This window comes from Vidua macroura, chromosome 3 (assembly GCF_024509145.1).
Source record: "Vidua macroura isolate BioBank_ID:100142 chromosome 3, ASM2450914v1, whole genome shotgun sequence".
In the NCBI taxonomy this organism is placed as follows: Eukaryota; Metazoa; Chordata; class Aves; order Passeriformes; family Viduidae; genus Vidua; species Vidua macroura.
In genome coordinates this window covers 90,844,874-90,872,557 of record NC_071573.1, presented here as the reverse complement: position 1 = coordinate 90,872,557, position 27,684 = coordinate 90,844,874, and the positions used below count along the sequence as shown (strand labels likewise).

Below are 27,684 nucleotides of genomic sequence, written 5' to 3'. Positions count from 1 at the left end.
TTGGGTTTTGTTACCTCTAGCTGCTTTGTTATTCTAATATTTCCACTATGGAAATGGAGAGAAATGGAGAAACTGACTTCTCATGCCATTGTTTCTGCTTGTCCACAGCAGCATTAAACATAGGGTTTAAATCACAGCATATTTGTTCCTGCAGATATAAGTTGTTGTGCCACCATCATTCTGGTGCTTTGTCTCTCAACATATTTCACAGTCTTGAAGGTCTGATATCCTGACCTGTTTCTCCTTTACTGTTGTCACTGTAGTGATAAGCTTGTGCCTTGCAGTCACTATGAATGCAAGATAATATCTCCGTCTCCACCTCCAAAACACTATGTTTTTCCTTTTCTGCTGGACTACATAGAGAGAACCATCTCATTCTCTGATATTAGTAAAATTGGTATGTGTTATTAACCTGGAGAATGTTTTATACAATGGAGAATGCAGCAAACATTACTTTAAGTCAGCCCTCACTCTATGACATATTATAACCTACTGCTGCATAATGCAATGGCTCAAGGCAAAGGCAAATTTAGCTTTCCAACCTAGAATTTGTCTCACAGCTCAAATTATATTAATCTCTCAGGCTGTTCTTTCTACTTGACAATTATGTTTTTCTGTGGCTGTTGGATATATTGGGTGAAGTAATATATTATTTATTGAACAATTTAAAAAGCCCACAAACAAATACTTAGTAATTTTGTCATTAAGAGTTTACAAAAATAATGCAGTTTTAAAAACTAGCTAAAAAACTGTGTAAAAAAAAAAAAAAAAAAAAAGAGAGAAATTACATGCAAGACCAATTTTTCCTGAGCTAAGAAAAATAACAGAAATCTGGACTTGGGTCAAGTTTTTCTTTGTCAGTAGGGACAGGATTTCAACCACTATATCTGTCTCTCTGATAGATAAGCTGGAAATGTTATGACATCTTTTTGTTTAGGCATTTAAGGATCAAATACAGTTAAAAATTTGTGAAAACAAGATTCATGAGTAGCATGGAGAAATCAGAAGGGATCTGTTGCTTCCTCCTCCTTCCACTGCAAAAGCAAAGAGCAGACACTGAAGCCAGCAGGTGTATGATTGCATCCTTTATGGCTGACTGCTTCATTGTTAAGTACCAAGTCAGCTGCTGACTTGTATGGCAAACTGGATTTTGAGGTATTTTAGTGAAACACCTGAGATTACACTCATAGTCCAGTCTGGGACTAGACTATAGATTAATTATTTGTTCCTCTGGTCTGCCGTCCAACATATTCCAAAGGTCTTGTCTCTCCTTAACTGATCAAGATTGCATTCCACATCTGAGATGAAAACAAACAAATTCACTTCTAAAATGCGTTGAAAAGTGCTTACAGAAGGTGATAGGACATAGCAACAGGCATTTTCCAAGGAGCTTATAGGCAGCAGCCAAAGTCCTGCTCTGTTAGTTTCTCTGGAGATCAAATGAGAACTGAGTGCGGAGGGAGTGCCAGATCCCGTGGAAGATGCCGAAGAACTCATGCTTCTCACCTGGACGCGGTCCGGCTCAGCGTTTGTGGCAGGAGAAGAAATGTAAGCAGAGGGTGTGACAGTGGCGGCCAAGGCCGCTCCCGGGGGTGGGAAGCTTCATTCCCTGCCCCTGGCCGCAGGAGGTGGGCAGAGGCAGAGGCAGAGGCAGAGGCAGAGGCAGAGGCAGAGGCAGCGCTGTGCGGGCGGGTGCCGGCGCTGCCCCGGCTGTGCCGCGCACGGAGCCGCCCGGGCCGGCGGGCGGGGCCGGCGGGCGCTGTCCCCCGGCCGGTGCTGAAGGGGCGGCCCCGCTCCGGCACCTGCGGCCCCGCCGAGCAGCGGCAGCGCCCGCGCCGCCATGGCCGCGCTCCTCGGCCCCGGTAAGTGCGGCGGGCGGGCAGCTCCGGGCAGCTCCGCTTCTCGCCCCGCGCCCCCGGCCGCCCTCCTCCCTCCCTCCCTCCCTCCCTTCGCACGGCTCCTTCTCCCGCACGGCTCCGTCTCCCGCGGGTCGCCAGGAGGGCGCGGGGCCCGGGGTTCGCGGCGCGGGCTCGGCCCCTCGGCAGGGCGAGCCCCGGGAGCGCTGTGCGGCAGGGCTGGGCAGGGCGGCGGGAAGGAGGCACCGCGGGGACAGCCCGGCTGGGACGCCGGGTCTGAATGAGCAGCCACTTGTTTGCTGGCTGGGGAGCGCTGGGTGCTGCCAGTGCTGCGCGCAGGGCTGCTGACACTTCCTTTGGGTTTGAGTGGAGAAAAGCGGAAAATCAACGAAGCTGGTACAGAAGGATTTGGTACAGGGGAATATGATGAGACAAGTATGTTTTAATTTTTGTTATTCTCCTTTTCTCCTCACTATATACTGTATACATGCTGCTTCTCTCTTTAACACCCCACTACTCTAAACTTATATTTCTGTGTTAAAAGTATTCCTTAGGTAGTTCTGCCCCAGGTTTTGTTAAAATAAAGTTATCTTTTATCACTTTTCAACTATATTCAAAGTATATTCAGCTATACTTTGCTGTTTTTCCCTCGGAGCTGGTTATCCCACTGCTCTTGCCATTGGATAGAAACCACAGCCTGGTTTCCCAATATTCATTATTGCTTATTTACATTGTTTAGGGATTGCAGAATTGGAAAATGTAATTCCTCCATTCCTCAGTTCCCAATCTGCAAAATGAAGGTGCTAAAATGTTCCTTTTTCTTCCTCCTTTTACCTTTAGGCACCAAATTCTACAGAGAAGAGAGAATTTTACACCTACCCAGTGAATCAATAGGCCTTTGCATAAAAATACAGATATCTGTAGAAATTTAAATGTATGTCTTGTCAATATGGATCCCTCTAAAAATTTTAGCTACAAGCTAACTCTTAGATACCCTCAGCTCTTCTATGCAGAATCACTTAGTATTCCAAACACTAGAGTAAATAAGTAAAGTGAGCAACTAAAGTAATAACTGTCAGTTTAAGGAACTGCATAAGCTACAGTGCCCTGGACTCCTAAATCATATAGGACAGTTTGTTTCATGTAGGTTTCTGGCAGTGTACCCCCTCTGTACTGCTGAGGAATCAAAGACCCATCCATAATATGTCATTAGAGCTAAAGAAGCCCTTTCTTTGGCTGAAGTGCCTTAAATCATAGATTATGCTACTCACCTCTTTATTTTGCAAAAACATCATCTCCTATTTTGGGGCCAGTTTCCAGGTAGGTTCAAAATTAGCAGCAGTGTGAAATACTCCCTAAAAAGTAGCAGGAAGGCTGTGCAATCAGTCCTGTTTTGACTTTCTCAGCCACTGGTGTTTGAAAACTGTCTGAATATGAGGAAGAAAGCACAGAGACTTTGTGCTGTGAATCCTAGTCAGATGAGTAAATCTTCTGTTGTGTAAGAACCTAAAAAAGAGATAATTTTTTTTATCCAGCAAATTTTTTTTTTTATTTCAGTAAAATACCTTTTCTTAATAAATCTGTGGCTTTATAATTTTGTATTGTTTTATATATGCAGTCATTTTGCCCTGTAAGATATTTGGCACCTTTTTTTTTCTGTCATCTGAATAAATAGTGAGTAATGACCTTTGGAGACAGTCCTAGAACTAAAATGCTGTCATAATAAGCCATAATTGTCCCTATGGATAGAGTCAGCAGCACACACCTCAAGGTCAAGAGGAGCTGTTCCTATCAAAGTCTTCAAGGCTGATGAACAGACACAGCCTAGGAGCGTTTCAGGCTGGAAATCACCACCAGTCCTGCAGAGATCTGAGAACTGCCAGGAATATGCACAACTGAGGAAGGATTAGCACCAGCTATAATAAGCACATGTGGCCTCTTTGTTGTCTCGTAGGCACACTAGATGCTGTTGCACATGTCAATTATAAAGTATTAAATGTTGCTTCATATTTATCGACATGCATCCAAAAAGTGTTCCGTACAGCAGCATTATTATATCACTGGCAAATAATTTCCAGAAGGGATGGCATCACCTCTAAACAGTAGTGGCTCTTTGAGGTTATCAAGAGGAACATTTGATATATAATTTCTTATTCTAAAATGTATCATTGGAAAAATTTAATTTCTTTGGATAGAGTCTGAACAAATCCTGAAGCAATATGTTATGCATCTTGCAAATTATGTTTAAGGGATTAAACAATGCTGGAAATCACTCAAATTCCACATGAACTTACCTGAACATCAGGGGGGCAAAAAAAAAAAGGTATTTTGTCAGAGAGATGCTGTGTTCTTCAACAACTAAAGAAAACACATCAGGTGTTCAGCAGGTAGTTTGATAAGGCCTGAAATCAGTGCGTGAAACTTAATTTTATAGAAAATAAAGACACATGATTACAAATTAGAGGTTGTCTTACCATGGGAATGTTAATGAAAGAGATAAAATCCAGCTGATTTACCATTTCTTAATAAGGCAATTTAATTTTCCACTGATAAGTCACAGGCAGTGCTGCTTTAAAATACTTTGCCTTGGAACCTCCAGAATTTTTTATGTAATTAGCAGGCTCAATGCACTCAGGAAAGCAGATAAAGATATACATGTGGGGGTTACTTTCAAGAAATGATGCATCTGTGAAGTAAAAATAAAGAGGGTGAAGAGTATTGTATTTATAAAATAAAATTTATTATCTAACAGTTGTGTAGTTATTGAATCTCTTTCACACACTCTATACATAGGAATTCCTAAACAGCCTAGCTTGGTGAGATTTCATGTGAATAAAATGCTGTTTCCTCTGAAACTTATACTGTCTTCCTTTCTGTAATTTATTGTGGATTTCAGAACTGCAGCAATTTCTATATATCCATGAACTGATTTCATATACAGCTATGGTTGCTGTTATAATACTGGCGTAAAACCAATGCAAAATATGCCACACTGAAACTTTGAACATATAAATTTAATTTTCCAGTTGCAAACTAGAGGAAAAGCTTTGTTCTGCTAAAATGTAATTTGATAGCAAATTTGAATCTATAGAAAATCTATAGTAAATTATATTTTTAAAATCGATGTTTAAAGGAAAAGGGTCAGTACAGTATCTACTGATTTAAATAGTCATTATATTCTGTTTTTACAGTGTTGTTCATTTACTTCACATGTATATCTACTGTCCAGACTACTGACTGTCTGCACTTGAGGGAGCAATGTATTAATGCTGGAAGCAGATGTGAGAGTGTCTGGAATGTGGTTGAAGAGGCCTGCAATATTTCAGGTAATTCTGTATGGTGTACACAGCTTAATTTTGAATTGCTGTATGGTTGCATATTCATAGTTTATTACAATATTGCTGTGGTAACTAAATGAAGTCAGAGAGATTTCAAAGAGAAAAATTATGGCAAAAGAGCTTCTGAAATCTTTTACAATGGCCAATGTTACTTTTAGTAACAGTCACACTGTCTCTTCAAGAAAGTGATAAATGAAATTTCTGAACTATGAACAAAGTCAGACCCTGAATCAACTCAAGAAGTCTGAATTCAGCAGAAATTAGGCTCTTGTGGGATCCTGTTAAATAAAGCCTGCATGCAACTGGAAAAGTTCCAACTTTGTTTTACACAATTTGGAGGAGTTGAGCTGCCCCCTCCCTGGCAGTGTTCAAGGCCAGGTTGGACGGGGCTTTGAGCAACCTGGTCTAGTGGAAGATGTCCCTGCCAATGGCAGAGGGGTTGAAGGTCCATTCCAATCGAAACCATTCTATGGTTCTATAATCTAACATGATACCCAAAACAATGTAGTAGTTACTTAGAGTAATTTTTAATTCTTGTACTAGAATAAGAAACAGATAAAACATTCACCTGTATTGTGAGCTACCTGAATGAATGCCTCTGTCTGTCTGATCAGTTGCATGTATTTGATGTCCCAAATGTCCCAAGTCACAAGACAATATTTAAAATAATTAGAGTAGAAAATTCTCTTAGGGCTCTTTCTTAGTGTCTTCTTTTCCAGACACATATCTGCTTTGCATGGAATGGCTGAATACTTTTAAGAACAGATGAAGTAAATGAAAAATACATGATAATATGCAGTACTTTCTGGCTCAAGTGCCCTAAAGATGAGCTCTGTAGAATCAAAACAGAACAAGCTGAATTTGTTTCCCTCACATGATTAATGAGCACATTAGCACCAGGACTACTTACCACAAAGATATATATTTGTGCAGTAGCCTGTTAATCTTGATACCCTGCAGCCAGATGAAGTGGGCCAGCATGATTGCTTCTGTGGCCCCCCTTTGGATGTACAACATTGTCCTATAATATGACATTTGTCTCTCTTATTGTCCTATGTACTTATTCACTGATATTAATGATATTTGTAACTGGACCAGAGAAGCCTTCCAGAAATAATTACTCTTGTGATTGCTTGTTTGGATTTGCATCTGTAGGTTTCCTTAGGATAATAGCTTTTGGCAAGGACTCTCCAGCATTGCAGAGAACTCAGAAATTGTGTCGGGTCTAGGACAAATTATACTAAATGTGCTTATTAGGTACCATGATCCCAGAGCATGTAAATCCAGTCAGACAGCTGATGGTACCTCTCAGACAGCCCACAGAAACAGTGATAGAAAACCTACCAGCAGCGTCATTAGTAAGAATAACATTATACTGTCTGTCATGTGCAGGTCTAGAAACTTCATGGATGAGCTGTAGGAATGGAAAATATCCTTTGAGCACAAATATGTTGCTTGGAGGCAATAGACAATGGGGTAAATATTTGCTTTGTTAGATTCTTTATGCAAAACCTAACTACAAATTATAATTAAACTCCTTTGGGGTACAAGTTCAGTAACTCAGTCCGTCAGACTGTAACCTCAAAGTTAAATGTGTACATTATCAAGACCTCCATCTTTTGCTCTTCAGTGCAGGTCTGGGAACACTCTCCAAACTACTGCCTAAGTCACTCCTTTTCCTGTCAAATTTTCTATCACTGTTTCCCCACTACTACAGCAACATTTCCAGAGTCTCAGTTTATAATCTTCAGGGTCCAATCCTTCTTTCGCCTCTGTGGCCAAAATATGGTGAAAAGAAAAAAACAGATTGTGAAAATGTCCATGAATCAGCTTCCAGGTCAGGATAGAAAAGACAGAAATATTAAATTTTGATGAAATAAGATTTTTCTTTTTGAAAAGATCAAAAGATTTTCAGCATTGCAGAATGAAGACTTTTAGATTTGGGCTTTTATGGTTTGTTTGTAGGATTGTTTATTTGTTTGTTTTCCTTCTGTTATTTCAGTGTAAAAAAACCATATTTCTGAACTCTTATTTAACCATAAGTATTAATTTTCTTAACTTTTCTGAATGGGAAACAGAAAAAGTTTTCCAAATTAAAAAACAACTCAGATCACTTAAATTTTAAGGAATCACATTTTGCATTAGATCTAGATGAGTTTACTTTTCTTAGAATAAAAGACTCATTGAGGTTAGAGGGATCTCTTGGCGATCTATCCAAACTGTGGTCTCACCAGTGCTAGAGAAGAAAACCTCACACCACAGTCTTCAAATTCAATTCCCACTGAGATGACTTTTGCTAATTAAGCAAAAGCAGAGATTACCACTCTAGCAGTGTCAGCTTCTACTCTGTCATGCTTCTATCTGTGGCCCTGTGTACATGAATTATGTACCTACAAATAAATCAAATCATGAATAATGGCTGCCAAACATTAGGTTGAGAGCGCATTTTTTTTTTTTGTAAATGCCTTAGAAGCATATGTATAAGATAAAATATATTACCTAGAATTAATCCCTGGTAAAGCAACAATAATTGAAAACCAGTAATAAAATATTTTCTGCTGTTCGTCACAGCTGAATCAATACCATGTACAAACACAGCAATACTGATAATAGCTTATTTCTACACAGTTTTCAAGAAGTCATGCAAGGGAGCCCCATAAATCTGATGTGCTTCCTGATTCTGTCTGTGCCCTTTGCATGTTGGTAGCCCCACAACCTCTCCCCCAGCCCCAGCTGTCAGGTGCTGACTCAGCACAATGAGATCACAGCGCAGGGAGCCACTGAACAAGCCCCTGACTCCTGGCCACGACTGGTCAGTGTCATGAAGACAGGTGAGCTGAGTGAGGCTGGGGTGCTGCACAAAATATACTGGGGTATGGGGGTTTATTCTTCTAGTCCTACTCACCTTCACCCTTGAAGTCTACTCTAGACCTTGAAAAAGACAGTCATAAATTTTGTGAATAAACTAATTTTTACACAAGTCCCTCCTGATCTTTATTGCTCTCTTTCTACTGGAATATGTTTTCCTGAAATTCTTTTATTATCCCTTACTTATTTGATAAAATACAGAGTAGAATATCCACACACTCATCTTCATGGGCCATGTCACTACATCCTTTCCATCCCATTTTTATGGTCAGGGAGAATCCTATGTCTGTGACCTTTGATAAATCTCCTGAGTTCCTTGATTTCTGGAACTGTGAGGGCTAAGGGGTAGGGGTCATGATCTACTTCTGAAAAAGCAGAAGGAAAGTTGAAGATGGGGTTGGAGAGTTACAGGCAATCCCAGCCATCATCACCTTCTTTGCTGATGCAAGAGGTGGAGTGGGAGCAGAGGCTGGGACCTGCAGCTCTTGCTGGCCTATGACATTCTGCACTAGTAGTGTATTATTTGATATATCCCCCAAACCCTCCTTAGAAGGGGATCAGGACAGGCATGTGAAGTCAGGAATAGCTGATTCTCAATACTTCAGGCACTGGCAAAATGCACTGTTTCCTCTTGCAGAGCTTTGCTTCCACTGCTTTCCACTGCTATTTGTGTCAACAAGATATAAGTGATTTAAAATCACATCAAAACTTGCCCATGGCGCTGCTGACACAGGACTTCTTGACACTTTGCAGTTTTACTGAGTACAGAGTCTTTGCTGCTCCACATCTGTGGAGAAGCAGCAAGGCAGGAACCAGGCAGCACCATTGGCAGGGCAGAGACATCAGCCTGTGTGCTCAGTAGACTGAAACCAATCCTCATGCTGCTCTGTGACCTGGCTGGATCTTGTAAGCTGCATACTGCTTCTCTTACATATTGTCAGACATTTAATTTCTATGAGGAAAAGAGAGGAAATGAGCTGGTTTGGGCACTTACATGCCTGTTTTGACAAGGTAGATCATGGCTTTCAGAAAATAAAACTTATCTAAATTAAATTAAACTGCTTCACATGTAACATTCTTAAGTAATGTGTAACTTTCTTAAGCAATAATAAATCATAGAATCATACAATGTTAAGGGTTGGAAGGTACTTTAGAGATCATTTAGTCCCAATCTCCCCTGCCATGGGCAGGGACACCTCCCACTAGCCCAGGTTGCTCAAGGCCTTATCAACCTGGCTTTCAGCATTGCCCGGGGTGGGGCATTTACAGCCTCCCTGGGCAACCTCTTCCAATGTCTCATCATCCTCACAGTAAAAAATTTCTTCCTAAAATCTAACCTAAATTTCTATTCTTTCAGTTTGTATCCACTAGTCCTTGTTCTGTCACTACAGTTCCTGACAAAGAGTCCCTCTCAGGCTTTCCTTAGGCCCCTTCAGATACTGGAAAGTTGTTGTGAGGTCTCCACACAACCTTCTCTTCTCCAGACTGAACAGCCCCAACTTTCTCAGACTGTTCTTGTAGGGGAAGAGCTCCAGTCCTATTACCAACTTCCTGGCCATTGTCTGGACTTGCTCCTGCAGTTCCATGTTCTTATTCTGGGGACACCAGAGCTGGATGCAGCACTCCAGGTGGGGTCTCATGAGAGCAGAGGTGTAGAATCACTTCCTTTCACCTGCTGGCCACTCTGCTTTTGATGCAGCCCAGGGCACACTTGGCTTTGAGTGAGCACTCACTGTCAGCTCATGATGGGTTTTTCATCAACCTTTGCACCCAAATCTTATTCTGCAGGGCTGCTCTCAGTCCCTTCTCTGCCCAACCTGCGGGTGTGTCTGGGATTGCCATGACCCAGGTGCAGGACCTTGCACTTTCCTTCATTGAACATCATAAGCTTTGCATTGGCCCACTTCTCAAGCCCGTCAGGGTCCCTCCAGGGGCATCCCTTCCCTCCAAAATGCCAACTGCACCACACAACTTGGTGTCATCAGCAAATTTGCTGAGCATGCACTCAATCCCACTATCATCATAATAATAAGATTTTTGAAAAGCTTTTAAGTCATAAAGTAGAGGTTTGATTGATTTACCTTTGTACCACAAACTAGTACACATTCTTTATTTTCACCACACATATGTGGAAAATATGACCTGACATAATGTGTCAGTGTCTTTACCATTGAGTCCAAGTGCACATGCAAACAGACTTGAAACTGGGCCAGCACACTGAAGTTTCTGCACATTTTTTTTTTTATGTTAACTTCTCCCTTATTTTTATTCTAAAAATCCTAAAAATCAGACTGTTCTTGGGCTACTTTAAATTTCTTTTCATTCTTAAACTTAGGCAGTGAAGTTGTTCTGTGGGGTAGAGGTTCAAGGGAATATGCAAAGGGCATTTGCAGGCTTGCACCATCCTCACGTGAGAGAGAGAATCTGACCCAGAGCAAGCATCTCCTCAGCCTGGGCTTCTCATCACCATTATCATGGGGCTGGGTCTGCCTTCTGTGTCCTGTCTCTCACTCCATCACAGGTTATGCCTCAAGCCTGCACTGTGTGTTCCTGTCCCTGTACCAGGCACCTCATTTCTACTACACAGGAACAAGATAAGTCTCTCATTTCAGGCTGTGCCCCTTCCACTCCTATGCACCTTTTTAGTTTGGTCTCAATGCCTTACCTGCCTAAAATAAAAGGTGTGAGTTTAAGGTTTTATGTTCTTTGTAAACAAGAGCAGATTTTCTGGCCATGGATTAGATCAAATAAAAGAAGTCAATATGTATCCACAGCTTTATTATGTTACTTTGAATATTATTTAAAATTTGTAAAATATGACAAACCGTCTTCTCTTGACAAAGCATATTATTTTTGTTTTTTAATTGAATTGTTTTATGTAACCATATCCCTTAAGCATTCATAAACATTAATGAAATCATAATTTTAATGGTGAGTTCTAGGTAATAGATGCACGGCAGAAGACAATGTTGGATGTAATAGAATAATCCAGGTCCTGGCTGACGAATACCCAGAATTTAGAAACTGTGTCTGCACTACAGACGATATCTGTAGCATCACAACTTTGCTTGGGAAACTGTGTGGCATTAATAAAGGTAACTAAATATAAAGTTGTAATTATGAAGATCAAACCCAGTAATTTTGTAACCACCATTTTAAGTGGATTCCACTTTCTTTGCACATTCTGAAGTCTGATAAATGCCCCAAAAAAATTACTCTTGTCTTTTCTGTGATATTCATGCTCCAGCATGCATATGAAAGAAATGCCACGAACAAAAGCAATAAAATGCATATGTGAAATTCAAATGGCTTTTAAAACTCTTGTTGAATCCACTGGAAAGCAAGAGTTAATACACAATGTGTGTTGAGGCTTACTCAATGCTCAGGGAAATTTGAGAGCCAATGGATCTAGGCTGTGTAGATAGATACATTCAGTAACTTCTGAATGGGAGGATGAGTGAATGGGGATGCACAGGGGTGTAGTTGAGTCACACTGTGTTGCAGAAGGACCTTCACTACATCTTGGAGAGGCTACTGGATGTGTGAAACCATCATAGTCACCACCTGCATAAAGCTGTGCATAATATATAGAGGGCATCTTTTAAAGATTCTATTGTAATCAATGGGCCAAGCTCCACTCAATTTATTTTTATTTTTCTGAGAACTCTAATCCCTGCAGAAAGTTTATCTCTGTAATTTAGAATTGCTTAGTACATGAAGAAGTTGCAGTTTCTGGTCCAAAGTCTCCTGGAATAATGATTAGCAAAGCTGACACAAGAGAGATAAAATTAGCCGGTGAATGAGAGTCTGCAAAGTGAGTTTCAAACTGATTCCTGGCACTGCTCCATCACACCCTACTGCCATCACACAGCATTGATCATAGTACTAGACTAGACATTCATCTAGTACTAGGCTATATGGCCTTATTGAAGAGGGAATAATAACATCCTGATCTGCCCCAAACTCCTTGCCTCAAACAAGAAGGATGGATATCTGAAGCCTAATGTTGATGTCACAGTTGCTTTTGCTTCTAGCAAAATGGTGTAATGTTCTATTTTTTTGCCAATTGAGATTACATTTCTCACTGCTGTAGAAACAAGTTTGGATGGACTTACAGTAGTGTTGAGTTTACCTACAAAGGATAGCATATGGTGTTGCTAGGCACTTTCAGGAGTAATTCTCCCTGTCTAACTTAAATTCTTATTTTAGGTAATGAATCAACCATCTTCTGGAATTGTCATTCTCTCTTTAAAAATGATGCATTTGCTTAAGATGATAATCCATTATATGTCTAAACTGTAGGTGGTTAAAATTATGTGAAGTTAAACTCTTTATGCAGTAATTTTAGTGAGGATTTTTTACTACTGTTTTGCAGCTGAGCTGTTAGAGTGGACTGTACAGCTAACAGCACACAGATTCATTAGTTTGTAAGACTCAGAATGAAACTAGGGCTGTTTCACTCTTTGTAATGCATTAAGACAAGTATCCTTCTCCTGAGTTTTTGTGCTGTGATGATGATCCATCATCCATTCAATTTATAACTCTGTATCTATTTCTGCAGACTATTTGGAGTCTCTCTCAAGGTCGGACACCGAACTGAGTATTAGGCAGCACAGAAACCCTGAAGAGCAAAGTCGCTCTGAGGAACCGGAGAGCGAGTGCAGCGCTGCGAAGCGGCGCTGCCGGGAGGAGCCTCGCTGCTCCGCCGCGCACAGGAGCTTCCAGCGGGCGTGCCAGGCAGCTGCAGACACCTGCAGCTTCCCAGTGCCTGCAAAGTGTTTGTCAGCCTGGAAAGAACTGAGGAAAACAGTTCTGGGGAAGTGCACGTGCTCAGAGCCACTTCAGACGAGATGCATTAAAATCTGGAAGGGAATATTTAACAACCCTTGTTTACAATACTCTCAGGAGAGCCAAGCCTCAGGAGCAAGTGAAAATGATGGCAGTGATGATGACTATAATGCTGATGTTGATGGTGAGAAAAATCTGATCACTGACACAGGTTAGTGCTCTTCCAGCAGTCTGAATGCTTTTGTACATAGCAGTAGTGTCCAGTCTATGAAAAAGGTTTTCTTGCCCATTTGCAATTCAACATTGGAAACAAGATAATTTTAGGAAGTTTATCTATAAATAAATTCACAATCTGATAGTAAATGATAGCCTGAGTGCAAATACTGTTGTTCTTCAATGTGTTAATTTGATACAACCTGATCTAAATCAGTCAGTTTTAGTTTTTCACTATAACTAGAAACATTATTTTTAGAAAAAATAATTTTCTAATAGCAAGAATTGTCTGCCAGCCTTGACTGTGAGTCATGTGAAGCAGTTAGTTGAACTTGGAAACTGATAAACACATTAAGTACCCTAGCTTTTATTTATTCACAAGAAATCTGACTTTATAATACACTGAGAAGCTCTAAAAAACTTGTTGAGTTCATAGGATCTATTATTATTTTAAAAATGTTAGCAGCAGCCTTTGATAAACTGTGCTTTTACCCCAAAACTTATGAATATATGTAATAGCGGGTTTATAATTTGTTAGTGGGTTCTATTTGGTGAAATGAATTTGTTTTATTCTTGTTTCTTTTTACTCCTGGCACTATGCCAGCAAGACAGCCAATACTTTAATATTAAAAAGCTAAGATATTACTTACAATTTATGCTTGTACCTGTATCTCTTTCTTCTAGACAATATTAGTATGGAAACAAAATTACAGTGGGGTTTATCTACTCTCTCCAAACAAGGTAAGTCTGAATTTACTTATGAATCCTAATAAATAATTTTAGCTCAATTTTCAGGCAGTGTACAACGTACCTTCAGATTAAAATTCATACTTTTCATTCAAATGGATGAGCAGAGAGTTAATAGATCCAACATATCTTCAGTTAAGGTACTGGGTAGAGAAGAACCCAAAAATGTAACAGGTAGCGATCAAGTAATGTAAATGTAAGTCAGGTAACTATCATGATTCTGTCAGATTTACAGAGGCAAATCTTATCCCATAAGCATTTTAGGGTCTAGAACTTTCCAGATAACTTTGGAAGGTTTATTTCATGGTCTCAGAATACCTAAACTGATGTTAGAAACACAAAAATGCCATTTATATTCTCTTCATTACTTATTACTTAGCCTAGCATAAGACTACACACTGAAGATTTCAGCTGTTTCAGGAGGATTGCTTGTGAGCAGTGCAAGCAGTGCAAGAAAGAAGTATGCAGTTACTCAATAGGCTTAAAAGAAGCAAGAAAGAAGGAAGAACTGAATCAGAGTTTTGGGATTCAAGCTTGATTTACAGGAAATGTTGTAGACAGGATACCTACCAGTCATCACTTGAGAAAAATTTTCTTGAGATTTTATTTTAAAAACTGTCATTTGTTTTAGGTTACACAACAAACAGGAGCTGTTTGGATGTGAACAGGGAGTGTGTTGAAGATGAAGTGTGTAACAAACAGTTGTCCCTGTACCTTAAAGTTTGCTCAGTAAATAAGAAGTGCAATGTGGAAGGATGTCAAGCAGCCATAAGGTTCTTCTATCGAAACATGCCTTTTGAAGTTGCCCAAATGATGATATTTTGTGACTGTATCCAGCATGATGAATCCTGCCACAGAGCCAAAGAACTTCTCCATGGCAAGGCCTGTGCAGTTACAGTAGTTCCACCCCCATCATGTCTGAATGTAATCCACATGTGTGAAGAGAATGAATTGTGCAGGTGAGCAGAAGTATTTTGCCCACTAAGGTGCTTTTCAATAATGATTTGGTCAAGTGATTTTTATTACACTCTATATATCCCAGGTATAACAAAATTATTTTCTGCACTGTATCTGCTGTGTTTGACATCTTCACAGATGTTTGGTTCAACTGTGGTAATTCCAGAAGTAATCCCACAAGTAAACTGAAGTGATTAATTTTCAGAAAGGTTTAGAATCTAGTGTGGGCTTTTCTTCTGCCTGTATCATGACACTTAACACCACTTCTGCTGGACAAACTGTGCTATTGCATATTTTCATTACCACTCTCTTCAGATAACACCTGCCTGTCTGCACTTTTGCCCTCCAGCAATTTGCCCAAGTTGTGCAGCAGACCAGACAAAGTTTGTTTGGTAAAAGCAATTACCTTTCAAGGGCAGAGTCTGACCCTTTGTACCCAACAGCCATGCAAGCAGCTTGGCCTGTTCAAAAAACTTTTATCTTATTCTCTTCCTCTCAAGGATACTTGCAAAAAGCTTTCAAAAATCTGGCCTGAAACATGCACAGACCACCAAACTCATGAAGGATAATGCCTTTTCAAAGGCTTTTTTTTTTTTTAAACATGCAACATTATTACCCATATTTGCAGTTCAACTTAATTGCCTCCTTTTATGGATGGTCAATTGGCCCACTCTGTTTTTCAGTGTAGTCACCTTGTGGATTACAGTTGAATTTTACCTCAAAGTTGTGCTCAAATTAACCTTCAGTCAATAAACCAGGACAAGAGATGGTTTTGGTTTTGTGCAGATTATTCAGATTGATGTCAGGGCTATAAATGTATGTCTGTACATGTATAGACATGTAATGTCATTATAGCTGAATTCCCCATCATTTTGGGAACATTAATGTTTCCTGGCACTAACAATAAATGCATATAATTAGCAAAATTAGTCTGTAAATTATGGCTAGTCACATCCATAAATAAGGAAGTGAATGAAAATAATTCCATTAGAACAGAGGTGGCATCTGCTTTGAAACCTTTGCTTGTGGAATGAAAATATTTACAAACATTTTCTAGCCAGTATTGCAACTGTCCATGCTTTTCCATGTGACATACTTGTGGCTACTACACAATATCAACAGCAAATTAATAACCAATCTATATGATTAAGGAAGAATATTTTAATAACTTAGTGTAAAATATACTAGACTTTACCTTTATTATCCCCTAAAATTTAACATTATATATTTTTAATTATTACCTACATATTTTTTTGTTAATTTATAATGGATATTTTCTATTGTCATATACAGTGCATTAAAGGCCCATTTTATTCCATCCTAACAGCAAATAAATGGAAATAATTTGAGATTATTGAACGGGGTAACACATTTTTTCTTAATGTAATTTATCTCTGCTATCAATTTATCTTGAAGTTCACTGAGTTGTACTTTTCCTGAGCATTTGGGGGGCCAAGGGGCTGACATTGGATGTAGATTATTTAATGCAAAATAAGTTGAATGTTTATTCTTCCTTCACACTGCTCAAAAACAGATTCCCTAGAACGTCACCTGGTGTGGTTTTGTTGTGATGGCTGGTCTAATTCCTGTATTCACATTTCTTCTCTAAGTATCTGAGACTATTGGAATTCACACTGTTTTTTCTGAACTCTGGGAAACAGGTACTGATTAGAAGTGCAGTTGCTTTTTCTCAAAATCAGAGCAGAATTTATGACAGCTATTACTGAACATTGTGATTTTTAAGGCTTAAGTGGTACCTTGGAAATACACTCTCTTTTAGTGGTGTTCATTAAATATCTGTTTATGAAATTACATTTGTTAAAGTGTCTTTGTACACTTCGTTTTTCCCTTTTTTTTTCCCTACCAGGAAAAAATACACAACTTTTCAGTCAAAGTGTTGGAGACATGTGACAAAAAAATGTTATAATGATGAAGCTTGTCTTGAAACTTTACTCAAGGATGACATGCCCTGTTCTGCCAGCGCTGATTGCAAAGCAGCCTATATGAGCAACTGGGGCACGATGCTGCACATGGAGTGCACCTGCCAAAATCTGCCTCCTGTGGAGCAGCCTTTGTGTGAGCTCTTCCATCACATGCTGCACAGCAAATCCTGCTTCAGTGACTTACGTGAGTAACACTTACAACTTGACAGAATAAATAGTTTTAAAGAGAATTAAGATCCTAATTTACATCAAATCTTTGCTATATCTTTGCTACCACTGGCTTCAGTAAGATCTACAGCTGTGGGTTTTTTAAAACACAAAACAAAACAAAAATTGGACATAGAGTTTTCTTCCTCTACTATGGGGAAAAATTATAATAGTAGTAAACCAATGAAATTGACTACCCATCTCATTACTTGAATTTTCTGAAATAAAGAAATAATTTCTAGAGTCTATATTAATATACAGATTAGAAAAGTCGAAAGTCATCCTGTTCTTGGCTTAATGTTGTACTTCAGTACACTGTTTTTACAAATTAGCATTTGGGGTTTTTTCCTTGTCTTCTTGGAGTCTGAATATTAATAAACCTTACACATATTTAGCAACAGAATTCATTCTGCAGAAAATAGCTTCAATTGTTTAAAGCAGGCTTTAGGATTTAGTCTTCAGTAAAAACACTGGGTGTAATTGAGGTGAACTATATGTACTTTCTCAGATCCAGTAATAACTTTCATGTGCTTAATAAGCTAAATATTTTTGTTAAATATACATGTGCTTGCCAAGCCTTTGGTTTAGAGATTTGTCAATGCAATAAATGGCAATATGGGAGCAAATATTAATGTTTTAGTCTGAATCTGCAAAGTGCCTTTAAAGCAAAGCTCCTCTTTGTCCCCACTTTTGTCACGGGTCATATCACAGGGGGGTTCTCTATCATAGGCTGGTTCCTGGTCTCCTGCAGTATAAACTGAACCTGAAGGTTCATCTGCAGCCTCTGCAGTGCTCCAGCTGCTTGCAAACATCTGGTCCAATTACCCAGATCAAAGACCAAAATATTCTCTTCTCCTCAAATCTCTGACTTATCACACTAACTATTTTGCAATATAAATCCTTTTAGAAAATATTACTTTCTAGTGCATCATGCCCTATACCAGCTATCTTCTACATGTATACTCCAAAAATATATATATTTTTAAACTAACTTGGGAGAAGTGGCGATACCTAAAGATTTCATTGAAAAGTAATGGTTCTTTCAAAATACTGATGGACAGTATTTTGAAAACATACATGGATTGCATGCATGCATTTCATTGAATGAAGTAGCTACTCTTTTAGTTCTAGAAACCGAAACGGTGCCACTGTTAAAGTTGTCATTTTTTTTCATGTCATTCAAAGGCTACCCAAAAATTAAAATCAAGTTGCTGAAACATTGCTCTTAGTTTAGTTAATCATTACTCAAATTCAGACTCAAAGAAAATATTAAAAATGTTATAACAACTCCCCTGGAAAAGGGGAGTAACACACTGAGACTTCAGACTTCTCACAGTGATTTTGCTGATTAATATTATTTACTTGCTTGCTTTAGGGCTAAATTTAACAGTCAAAATGAGTGAACACATCATTGTGTTAGTTATTTCTTAACCTACAAAGCAAAAAAAATGATCCTCATGTCTGAATAATTAAATAATTGCTGACGAGCTTTTGCCATTCCCTGAAGCAGTCTCAGAATAAAATGGTTTGAGGGTTTTTGTGATTGAAACTCCCCTAATCTAACTGGGACTGAAGAACGGTCTCTTCAGAACAGTACGCTACAGATCACTTCCAGCTATTGTTATTCTTGTGTTTTTGTTTTTTTTTTCCCCTAGATGTCTAGTTGTAATGCAGCTAAACTAATGATGGTGATGATTATGGTTTTTCTTATAAAGCATGTTTTTAATGCCATTCTCTGCATGGCAGTACAGAGATGTGGAGTGACTACTCTACAGTGCCCACCCAATTGCATGTGCTGACTTATTCCTCTGGCCTGATGGTGATCTTTGGCTGACTTTCACTCTTACAATGGCAGTGATCTTTAACTCTGAAATATTTCTGATTAGGTAAATACTCAGGGTTTGAGAAGGGGGTCTTTGCCTCTAGAACTGGTGTGAGCAGACCCACAAGTGGTGTTCACACCATCTCATCTTCCTACCCTTGCATGGCACTGCCTTTGCTACAAGTGTTTGCTCTCGAGGCTGTGCTCACAGGACTGCATTTGCTGCAGACTCAGTAAAAGGCAAGAATTGTGACTGACTACTGCAGTGTGAAGCAGAAACACAGTGTGGATCATTGCCAATGTAAGATCATTGTCTCAACAGGAATAAGAAAAAATGTCAGTGAGGGAAAGAAAAAATTTAGGTTTCCAAAATATTTTGAGTCTCAGTTGTACTTTTGGATCTCACAGAAGAAAACTCAACTTACAGGTAGGTTTAGTACATTGTTATTTGGACACTGTTCCATGCTGCAAATATGTGCCTTTCCTATATTACAAAAATTTCTCAGCTTGCTGTTCATGTGAGTGAGCAGATGGTTTAGCCTTTTACTCTATAAACTATACTACTTACGTAAACCTCTTGTTTTTTATTTCAACAGAAGATATGTATTTTCAGATATATTCATGAAATTATGCCCACTGAGAGGACAGACCTTTCTGAAAAAATTTGTTGAGGTCTAGCAACGCAGCTGGAGAATAAACTCTGCCTTGTGGAAATTACTTCAGACTGCTACCCCTTTCTCACCACTTCTGTAATGGTTTGGTGGACCAAATTCTTTTGATGGGCCTATTTTTAAAACAGTTTCTATGAAAAGAGAATTTAAGCTCTTTTGTGGCAGAGAATATTTTCAAAGCATGCTTGTCATCCATAAGGAAAAACTGAGGTGGAAGGAAAAAATATTATGCACTCCTTCAATTTGCTCATCAAATATCAGTAAATAATATTTCAAATAGATTCCTTTATAAATTATGTGGCTATTGTAGGAATATAAAAAAGTAAAAGACTTTAAGTGCAAAAAAGCCCCAGAAAGTAGACAGAAAGCTAAGAAAAGATTTCAAAACCTTCTCATGAGAAGCTAGGAAGTTTAAAGCCAAATAAATACATTTATATTTATCATAAAGAACAAGAATGAATAAAAACTTATTGATAGTTCAAGATGTGAAAAGTCCTGGATATATGCTTTGCAAAGATAGAAAAAGTTTCAATCTTAAATAGTGAATTATTGTGTATTGTTTGAAGTTCATAGAAGTCCTTTTGTTAATGTTAAAATCACGTAAGTCCTTTTCTTATTAGTTAAAGTATAATGACTTTACACCTTTTCTTTTACGCTATTAGTTCAAAAAATATGTAGAAAAAGGCTTTGCATAAGCTGCCTTCTTGTCTCTAATCTAGATTTGTATAGATGTTGTTATTTCCCTGTGTCTCTTTCTTTTTGCTTGTATGGTACGGACAGATAATAAATCCTAAGTCTACAACCAGTCAAGGTCCCGTCCCGTTTGTGAGACACAGACCAATCCAGCAGAAGTGGATGCAAAATGTCAAATATTCACTTATATTATTATTTTAATGTAATATTTTAAATGGATATTTTCTTTCCAATGTCCAGGTCAAATTTCTATTCAGAAGAAGGGTTTTCACTGGGTGAATACAGAAATGCCAGGGGAAAAGATTTCCGGAGCACAGCTGCATTCTTCTGCAATTAACGGTGAGTTTGAGCAAGTCACTCCATGAGTTCCGCAGCGCTGCTCTCCTTGGGTGGGTTCAGGCAAGTGGGCTCGACCTGTTGCTCCTTCATTTGGCCTGGAAATCCCCCTACCTGTTTGGCTTAGCTTATATATCCACAAAATAAAGTTTAGCAGACTACACCAATTACTCTGACAAATGGTTTTGAAATAGATGTCTCACAATTGCTGTATTCTAATTGGGGGAAATTAAGCTATTAAGCCTGCCAGAGCCTGACTCTCTGTACAGTCATTAGATAGTAGTAGTCATAATGTGTAATACAAATTATTATCTTTGATGTCACACCTACTTCTATCTCTCTTGACTTTCTGTAGTAGTTACAACAACAAAATTAGAAGCCACACTAAATGGTCTGAGAAGGGGCTTGAGTTACACTCCATCAGACTCTACCTTCTTACACAACAGAAGGGCACACAGTATCCCATGGGCTGAAGAGCTGCAACTGCTTTTATTTCCATGCATTTACAGTAAGAAATTAAGCAACATAAAGTTAAAGGATATTGAATTAATATACAAATGTTTTCATTGCTGAAATAATATTATTTTATACCTCTTTTTGAGGGTCCCAATTACAGAGTGAGAACTCTAAAGAGCTTAATGCACAAATATCACCTCTAATGAGAATGACCTGTTCTACCTTGTGCAGGGCAGATTACAATTCTCTAGACTAATACTACAAATTAGTTCCCAGAACTGTTCCTACAGAACACTTTTAACTGTGAAAAAAAATAATTCAATCTCTGCATGCAGTAGAAAATGCGATGACTTCTAACCTCTCCATCCTTCAACTATTGCTGAAGTGGGCAACCTGGATAGGGGATAAAAAGGATATAAAAATGAATTAAGGGAATGGGATTCCTGAGACCTGTGTGTGCATAATTAAGCATTTGGCTGTAGCATTAGCATTAAAGTTACTTAAGAATCATGCATGTCATCCAAGTGCTCTGTGTAGCCAGAGAAGAAAGTCAGGAACCCTCAAAGGAGGAGTAGTCCAATCTTTTTGGACTGCATTTGATGAAAGTATTTTCTCCTTGCCAGTTACAGAGGGAGCCTGAATCCCTAGTTGGAATGAGACTCTAGTGGTTAAATAATGCAGATCATAATACAAGAAATACTGCACTAAGTGAGAAAATGCAAAATGTGAGATATTGCACCCCTGTGACTAGTTCTAACTGCAGACCTTTTCAGTGAGTAAAATGCATTTTATGTTTCACTCAGGGATTCAGATAAATATTTGCAAGAAGCAGCCTGCACCCAGTTAATTCTGTTCACATTGAAGTCTGAATACTTTCCAAAAACCTTTCCTTGAAGTCTTAAAATAACTTTGGATGGTTTTAGAAAAATAAAAAGAATGCTGACCAGCCTAAACCATAAAATAAAATATTCTTTCTATTGTAGCTGTCATGTACATGAGATGGGAACTTTAAGCCATAAGTCTCATAGGAAGCCAGGTGAAGAAGAATTTGATTCAGGATATCTGCCTGATGGTGAAAACCATACTGCAAATTGTTTCATAAATCCCACTGTCAAAAATCTAACTAGTGTCCTAGATTCATATGCTAATAAATGTGCATTACTCAGGCTGCAAAGGGAATTATCATCTTCACAAAGTATTTATCTTTCAGGAAATCAAATCCCAAGAAGAATTCAGGGCACAGAGGCAAAAAAGTTGTCAAATATGGCCTTTCATGTGTGTGAAGACTTTTGAAGATATTTGCTTCTTAGCTATGTTTTTCTCAAAAACCATGAGATAAAATCTACTGATGTGTCTACATTAAAATCTCAGAAGGATCCTTTACTTATTAATTGAAAGATACAAGGAACTCTTTTACCAGATGAAATGAATGGCCATCTACAGATGAATATGGTCAGAAGAAACTCAGTCATCAGCTGATGTCTTCAGCTTTTTCTTAGGCTTATACTTTAAAATATAGCTTACTGTTCAAAAAAACAGTTAGATTTCTCTATTCTACTTAGCAGCATTGCAAATCACTCAATTGGATAAAATTGCTTTAATATAAGGAGTCTTTCACAATAAGTAATAAATCTAAGTGTGTATATATATATATATATATATATATATATATATATATTTGAATATATTTGTAAATAAATAGAACCATGGAAGTTGAAAAATTATTATTCCATGTTTGGTGGAAAAAATGTGATACCAGGATTTTGTAAAAATCTGGACTGGATTTAAACACATTTACATTCTTTACATTCTCAGGAGGGAACAGGCCCATAGAGTCATCTTTGGGCTGATACAACTCTATTAACAAGATGTGATGTGGGCAGAGTCAGAACCATATAAGTTAATGAGACTTTTCCTGTAAGCTTGAATTTGATCTCATTTTGGAAACAATATCAAAAAGTTATAAATCAAATAAAATTTCTCTAAACTTCTAACATGCCTACCTAATTATGCATCTTCAGCCTGGTTTTGGCTTTATCCTATGCAAATGATATCAATGATTTACAGATCCAGATAATTTAAAAGATTGCTTCCTGCACTTTGTTTTGAAAAATGATTCATGTGGGAAGATAAAGATTTATTTTCATCACCATGGAGCTTTGAGGCTAAGTTGTGCGTTGTTTATGGAAGAGGAAGCTAGAAATACAGAACACTTACCCTATTCTTGTGAGATACAATAAAATTGGACTTGATCCAAAACTGTTGAAATTTCATCTTAAATTGTAGTGTTATCATATATTTCCTACGGAGGGGTAGAGTATTTTGATAAACAAGTAATTGGCAGGGTTTATCTGTAAGTCTACCAGCTGCTGTGGGAACTGAGATTAGTTCAGCTCCAGTGACTTTAATGTGTAAGGTATCAAACATTGTCAGTCTGACAGTTTTATAAATGTAGAAAAAAGCCCGTGACAAGCTACAGGTAGCCAAGAAACCTCTGAGCAGAGGCTGGGATTAATCTGTTCAATGAATATGCACTAGCTATACCTAAGCAGGTAGATCCACAATAGAGTAAGATTCACCAAAATCCCTCTTTATTCTTGATACAACTGAATCCAGCAATTTATCAAAAACACAGCATTTTTTTCAGCTTTTGTCAAAAAAATAGAAAAAAAATCACTTCAGTGTTTTGTTTGATTGAAATGAAGCACCTTTTACGAATTTAATAAGAAAAAGATCACGATGTTCTGTTGAAAATTTATTAGCCCATCTTTAACCATCCATGACTGTACAATATATAATCTGTTAGATATAATATTTTTTGTGGTGACATACTTTAAAAGTTTCTGTTTGCCTAAAATATGTGTGAAAGTCACTTTCCACTTCAAAAAAGGTAAGAAACTCTTGCCCCTACAACTGCTCCTACACTTGTAAAAAGTTTTCAAAAATAGCTGCATGTACAATTCAGACTCCAAAACTGAAAAAAGGGCCTACGAATTACTCTTTTGCTAAAACCCATCATATTAAAGAAATGCTGTACCTTGAGAGCTAGGCCAACTGCTGATGTGGTTTTTAATATACATTATTAGAAGTCCTTCTCTAAGATAGACCTCACCCCTCTTTCTTCAAAAATTCACCATATTAGGTATCTTCCAGTAGGTTACTGGAATAAATGGAATGTTCATTCCATTTGTGAAAACTGTGGTGGTTCACTCACTGCTTTCATTTTCTTACATTGGAAAACTTGAACTTGGGGTAGTTTTTTGAGAAAAAGTGAGCACCGTCCTACAATGAAGGCCAGGCAGGTCCAACGCCCTGCTCAGCTCCTTGTTTTCACTGCTGTGGAAAACATATTCACTCTCTCTTCCCAGGGCTCCTCCAGCATCCACACCACTTGTACCTGTATTATATGATATGTTACACCTGCTGCATGTATGCAGTGTACACAGAAATGTCTCATTTAGGGTTTGTGAGTGCACATACATAAGACATGGACCATATAATAACTGATAACTTACTCAGAGACCAGAAGATGGCCTTCTCACAGCCCAGATAAGTGGCTCAGTGATGAGTCCAGAGATCCATCCTTTCCTTAGTGAATGTTTCACTGGCTATGTAAGACAGAGAAGCTCAGGAGCAGCTAGGACCCTCTGCATTTGAATTCCTATATAAACAAAACTTATCTGATTGTACAACAACAACAGAATCAGTGCAACAGGAAAGTCACAAAAAGGTCTCATGTTTTATGCTTGTGGCTCTGCACTTGTGGCCACTTGTCACACCTCTTCTGTCCTGTGTCCAGGGCTTATATTGCACTCTCAACTGAAATGTTTCCTTCAGATACATGATCAAAACCAATGGATTCAATACATCAGGGGAAAAAGAGTTACTCCTCCTTTGGAAAATAAAATTTGTAACAGCTCCCAGTTTTTCAACAGTTGGAATTTTTAGTACATAAGCCACCTATGTGACTTTTTGGTGAGAAACCTAATAGAAAAAGGAAACTCCTTGGGAATGGGGCCCAGAAAAACACTGTTAGATCCCATTTCATGTTAATTTGATTCTAGGTGGAGTATTGCTTCACACTGTAATTACAGTAATATGTGAAAAAGAAAAATAAGTCTAGTTGATAAGTAAGAGCCAAGTCTGCTGTGATACACAGAATAAAATTAACATTTTATAATCAATAGGGAGAATATTCCAAAATAAAAATCATAGTAACAAGCTGTTCCCCTGTAGCAGAGTGAAAGGTACTGCTATATATATGAAGCGCTATTGGAGGTGGTATTTACTAAAAGAAGACTGAAAATTACATTGGATGAAATGGCAAAGGTAGAGTTATTCCTCCCACTGACATACATGTAGGTCTTTTCCCTCCTTTTAATTACTTTTGTCAAAATTGATAGCTACTTTAGCTCACATATGTATTATTTCCAATACAGATCTCAAATCTGATTCTTATTACTAAAATAGCAAATTTTTCATTTCTGTTTTCTGTTTTTATTTTTAGGTGAAACTGTCTACATTATTGCTTACTCCTCCTGCATAGCTCTTATCCTAGGAATAGTCCTGTTGACTCTCCTAAAGATCAGGTAATTTGATAGGAATATTAATCACTGGTTCTAGGAAATTGAAAAAACAGAAAATAAAACGTTTTGACTTAGTTAAAAGGCGGACATTATGATTGTCTTTAAAAACAGTCCAGCATGCCCCAGTGATGGAAAGAACTGACATTGCGGGTGTCAGCAGGGAAGAGTGAAATACGATATGTATCTACAATGCCCTCCATTCATGCAGAGATCCTAGGCTTTGGGAGGTTTCATTTCCTGTCCCATGGCAGGGGAAGGTGAAATCTGAATTCAAAAATTCTGTGAGACTACGTTCCTAGCCCCATAGCAGGCAGGGGTAATGCAAAAAGGAAATGAGAATATTCTGCATTATAACATATTTAGAAACCAAGTTGTGAATGCTGCTATTGTAGTTAATATTCTTGCCAAATGCCATTTTTGTTCATAGGAGTCTGTAAACAACACCCACTGTCCCTGCCATCCTTTCCTTTTCCCCCTTCTCTCCTTCCTTCCCTCCCTCCCTCCCTCCCTCCCTCCATATGAGAAACTGCCCATACACCAATGCTTGGTAAGAAAACAGAAATGTGCATTCACTTAGTTAAATGAACATGGCCTTTTCTTAAATGATACATTTTCTTGGACCAAATTAAATGGCTAGATTTCAAGAATTACACTGTCAGATGATAGGTAACAGAACATGATGTAGCAGGAGCTATATATAGTGGGAGGGATATTGAGTCAAATTTCATTATTAAATTCCGAGGCAGATCAAAGAAGAATTGCAGAAAAATGCAAAAGGCAAGTCAAAGATATATGGGAACAGAGGCTTTCCCTTTAGGTTTGCAGTTACAAGAATATCAGCATATTAAAAAAAATCAGATTTAAAGAATACAGAAAATGGAAGAACAATGCATTAATAACAACAAAGGGGATTATTTTATACCACAGTGTTCATCATAAAAAGAAGAGAATTTTGCCACTGATTTCAATTAAGCCAAAGTTCAAACCAAAAGCTGTATAGTTTATTGTTAAATACATGCACATTCTTTGTTTTCAGAGCCTGCAGAACAAAATATGAGTCAAGAAGTCCCTCGCCAGACCATTCTTCTGAAACATTTATGGCCCATTATAAAAGTCACAGATGAACTACTCTGTTGCTTATGCTTTTTAAGGCTATTCCTGAAAGCCAGCCTGTTGTACATATGTGATAATAAAATATATATTAGAAAAACTTCTATAAGTTATGAAATTTTGTAGTTAAGCATGCAAAATATTTTTTATATTTATTAGCTTATTTTTAGCCTTTCAAAAGCTGAAAAAAGGGGGTAAAAATGGTAAAACTGCATCCTCTCTTACTTGTGTAGCATCACAGATCTGTCCTGAGCTGTACATTTCCTACATTTTTAGATGCACATGGCACTGGTATAAATGCTGTATCAACAATGGCAATCTTTGAAGCCCACCCTTTCTGATCTCAACTCATGTGGAAGAAATAAAAAAAATCTACTCAGAAACATTTTAGAGACCTGATAAAGAGCACATATGTGGCAGTTTTGTGCTCCCAGGTACCAAGTACCCGAAGCAGCAGTCACAGTAAAGCTGCCTGTAGTTTGATGGGTAGGAGGAGATCAGGATTATAACCCCCTTAAGAACTAAAATGACTCTCTGGAATAATGCTTTGACTCCAAAATGTTGATGAAAATGTTTTTAATTTCTCCTCCAATATGCTTCTAAAAGAAATGAGTGGGGTTTGTCACTTTGAATACAATAACTTTAGAAGCATTTTTTTGGTCTGAATGCCCAGTGGAGAAAGTCACTTACTTGTGTCTGAAGTGCCTGCTTCTCAAGAGAGAAGCCATGACCCATCTCATCAGCTGTGTTTCCTATTCATTGTCTCTAGGCAAGACACGAAGTGCCTAATTGTCCTCTTGCACTGTACTGGGAGTCATGGTCCCTAAACACCATTCTGGATCCCATTTTGTGGCTATGAGCTCTGGATTTCTCTCTATAGCTGAGTTGTTTTGCTAGATTTAAGCTTCTATTTACTACCAGTGAGTTGTCTTTGTTAAATCTTTGTAACAATCTGGTTTTGGTGAGCACAAAATAATGGACTGCTGTTTCTTATTCAGCTGTTACCATGAATAGCACGTGTATTGTCTTGTTATAATAGCATTTGATTAATTAAGTTTATTTTGAATGTGATTAGTTTTAATTTTGTTTGAAT

General features: G+C 38.1%; 1 protein-coding gene across 1 annotated transcript; it reads left to right on the top strand.

Annotated features, from left to right (window-relative positions):
- Positions 1-1,840: 1,840 nt before the first annotated feature.
- GFRAL (GDNF family receptor alpha like) lies at positions 1,841-26,743 on the top strand. Its single transcript, XM_053974288.1, has 10 exons — positions 1,841-1,862; positions 5,048-5,182; positions 11,005-11,157; positions 12,624-13,061; positions 13,748-13,804; positions 14,442-14,769; positions 16,635-16,894; positions 20,344-20,442; positions 25,403-25,484; positions 26,518-26,743. Exons 1-10 carry the CDS (start codon positions 1,841-1,843, stop codon positions 26,603-26,605), a joined length of 1,662 nt encoding a protein of 553 aa, XP_053830263.1. The 3' UTR covers positions 26,606-26,743.
- The last annotated feature ends 941 nt before the right edge of the window (positions 26,744-27,684 follow it).

Bases quoted from the DNA above. Each gene is read 5' to 3' on its own strand.
- GFRAL (XM_053974288.1), top strand. From the start codon at position 1,841: ATGGCCGCGCTCCTCGGCCCCG. The intron at 13,062-13,747 runs GTTAGTGCTCTT...TCTTTCTTCTAG, and splicing joins AAATCTGATCACTGACACAG to ACAATATTAGTATGGAAACA. The intron at 25,485-26,517 runs GTAATTTGATAG...CTTTGTTTTCAG, and splicing joins TTGACTCTCCTAAAGATCAG to AGCCTGCAGAACAAAATATG.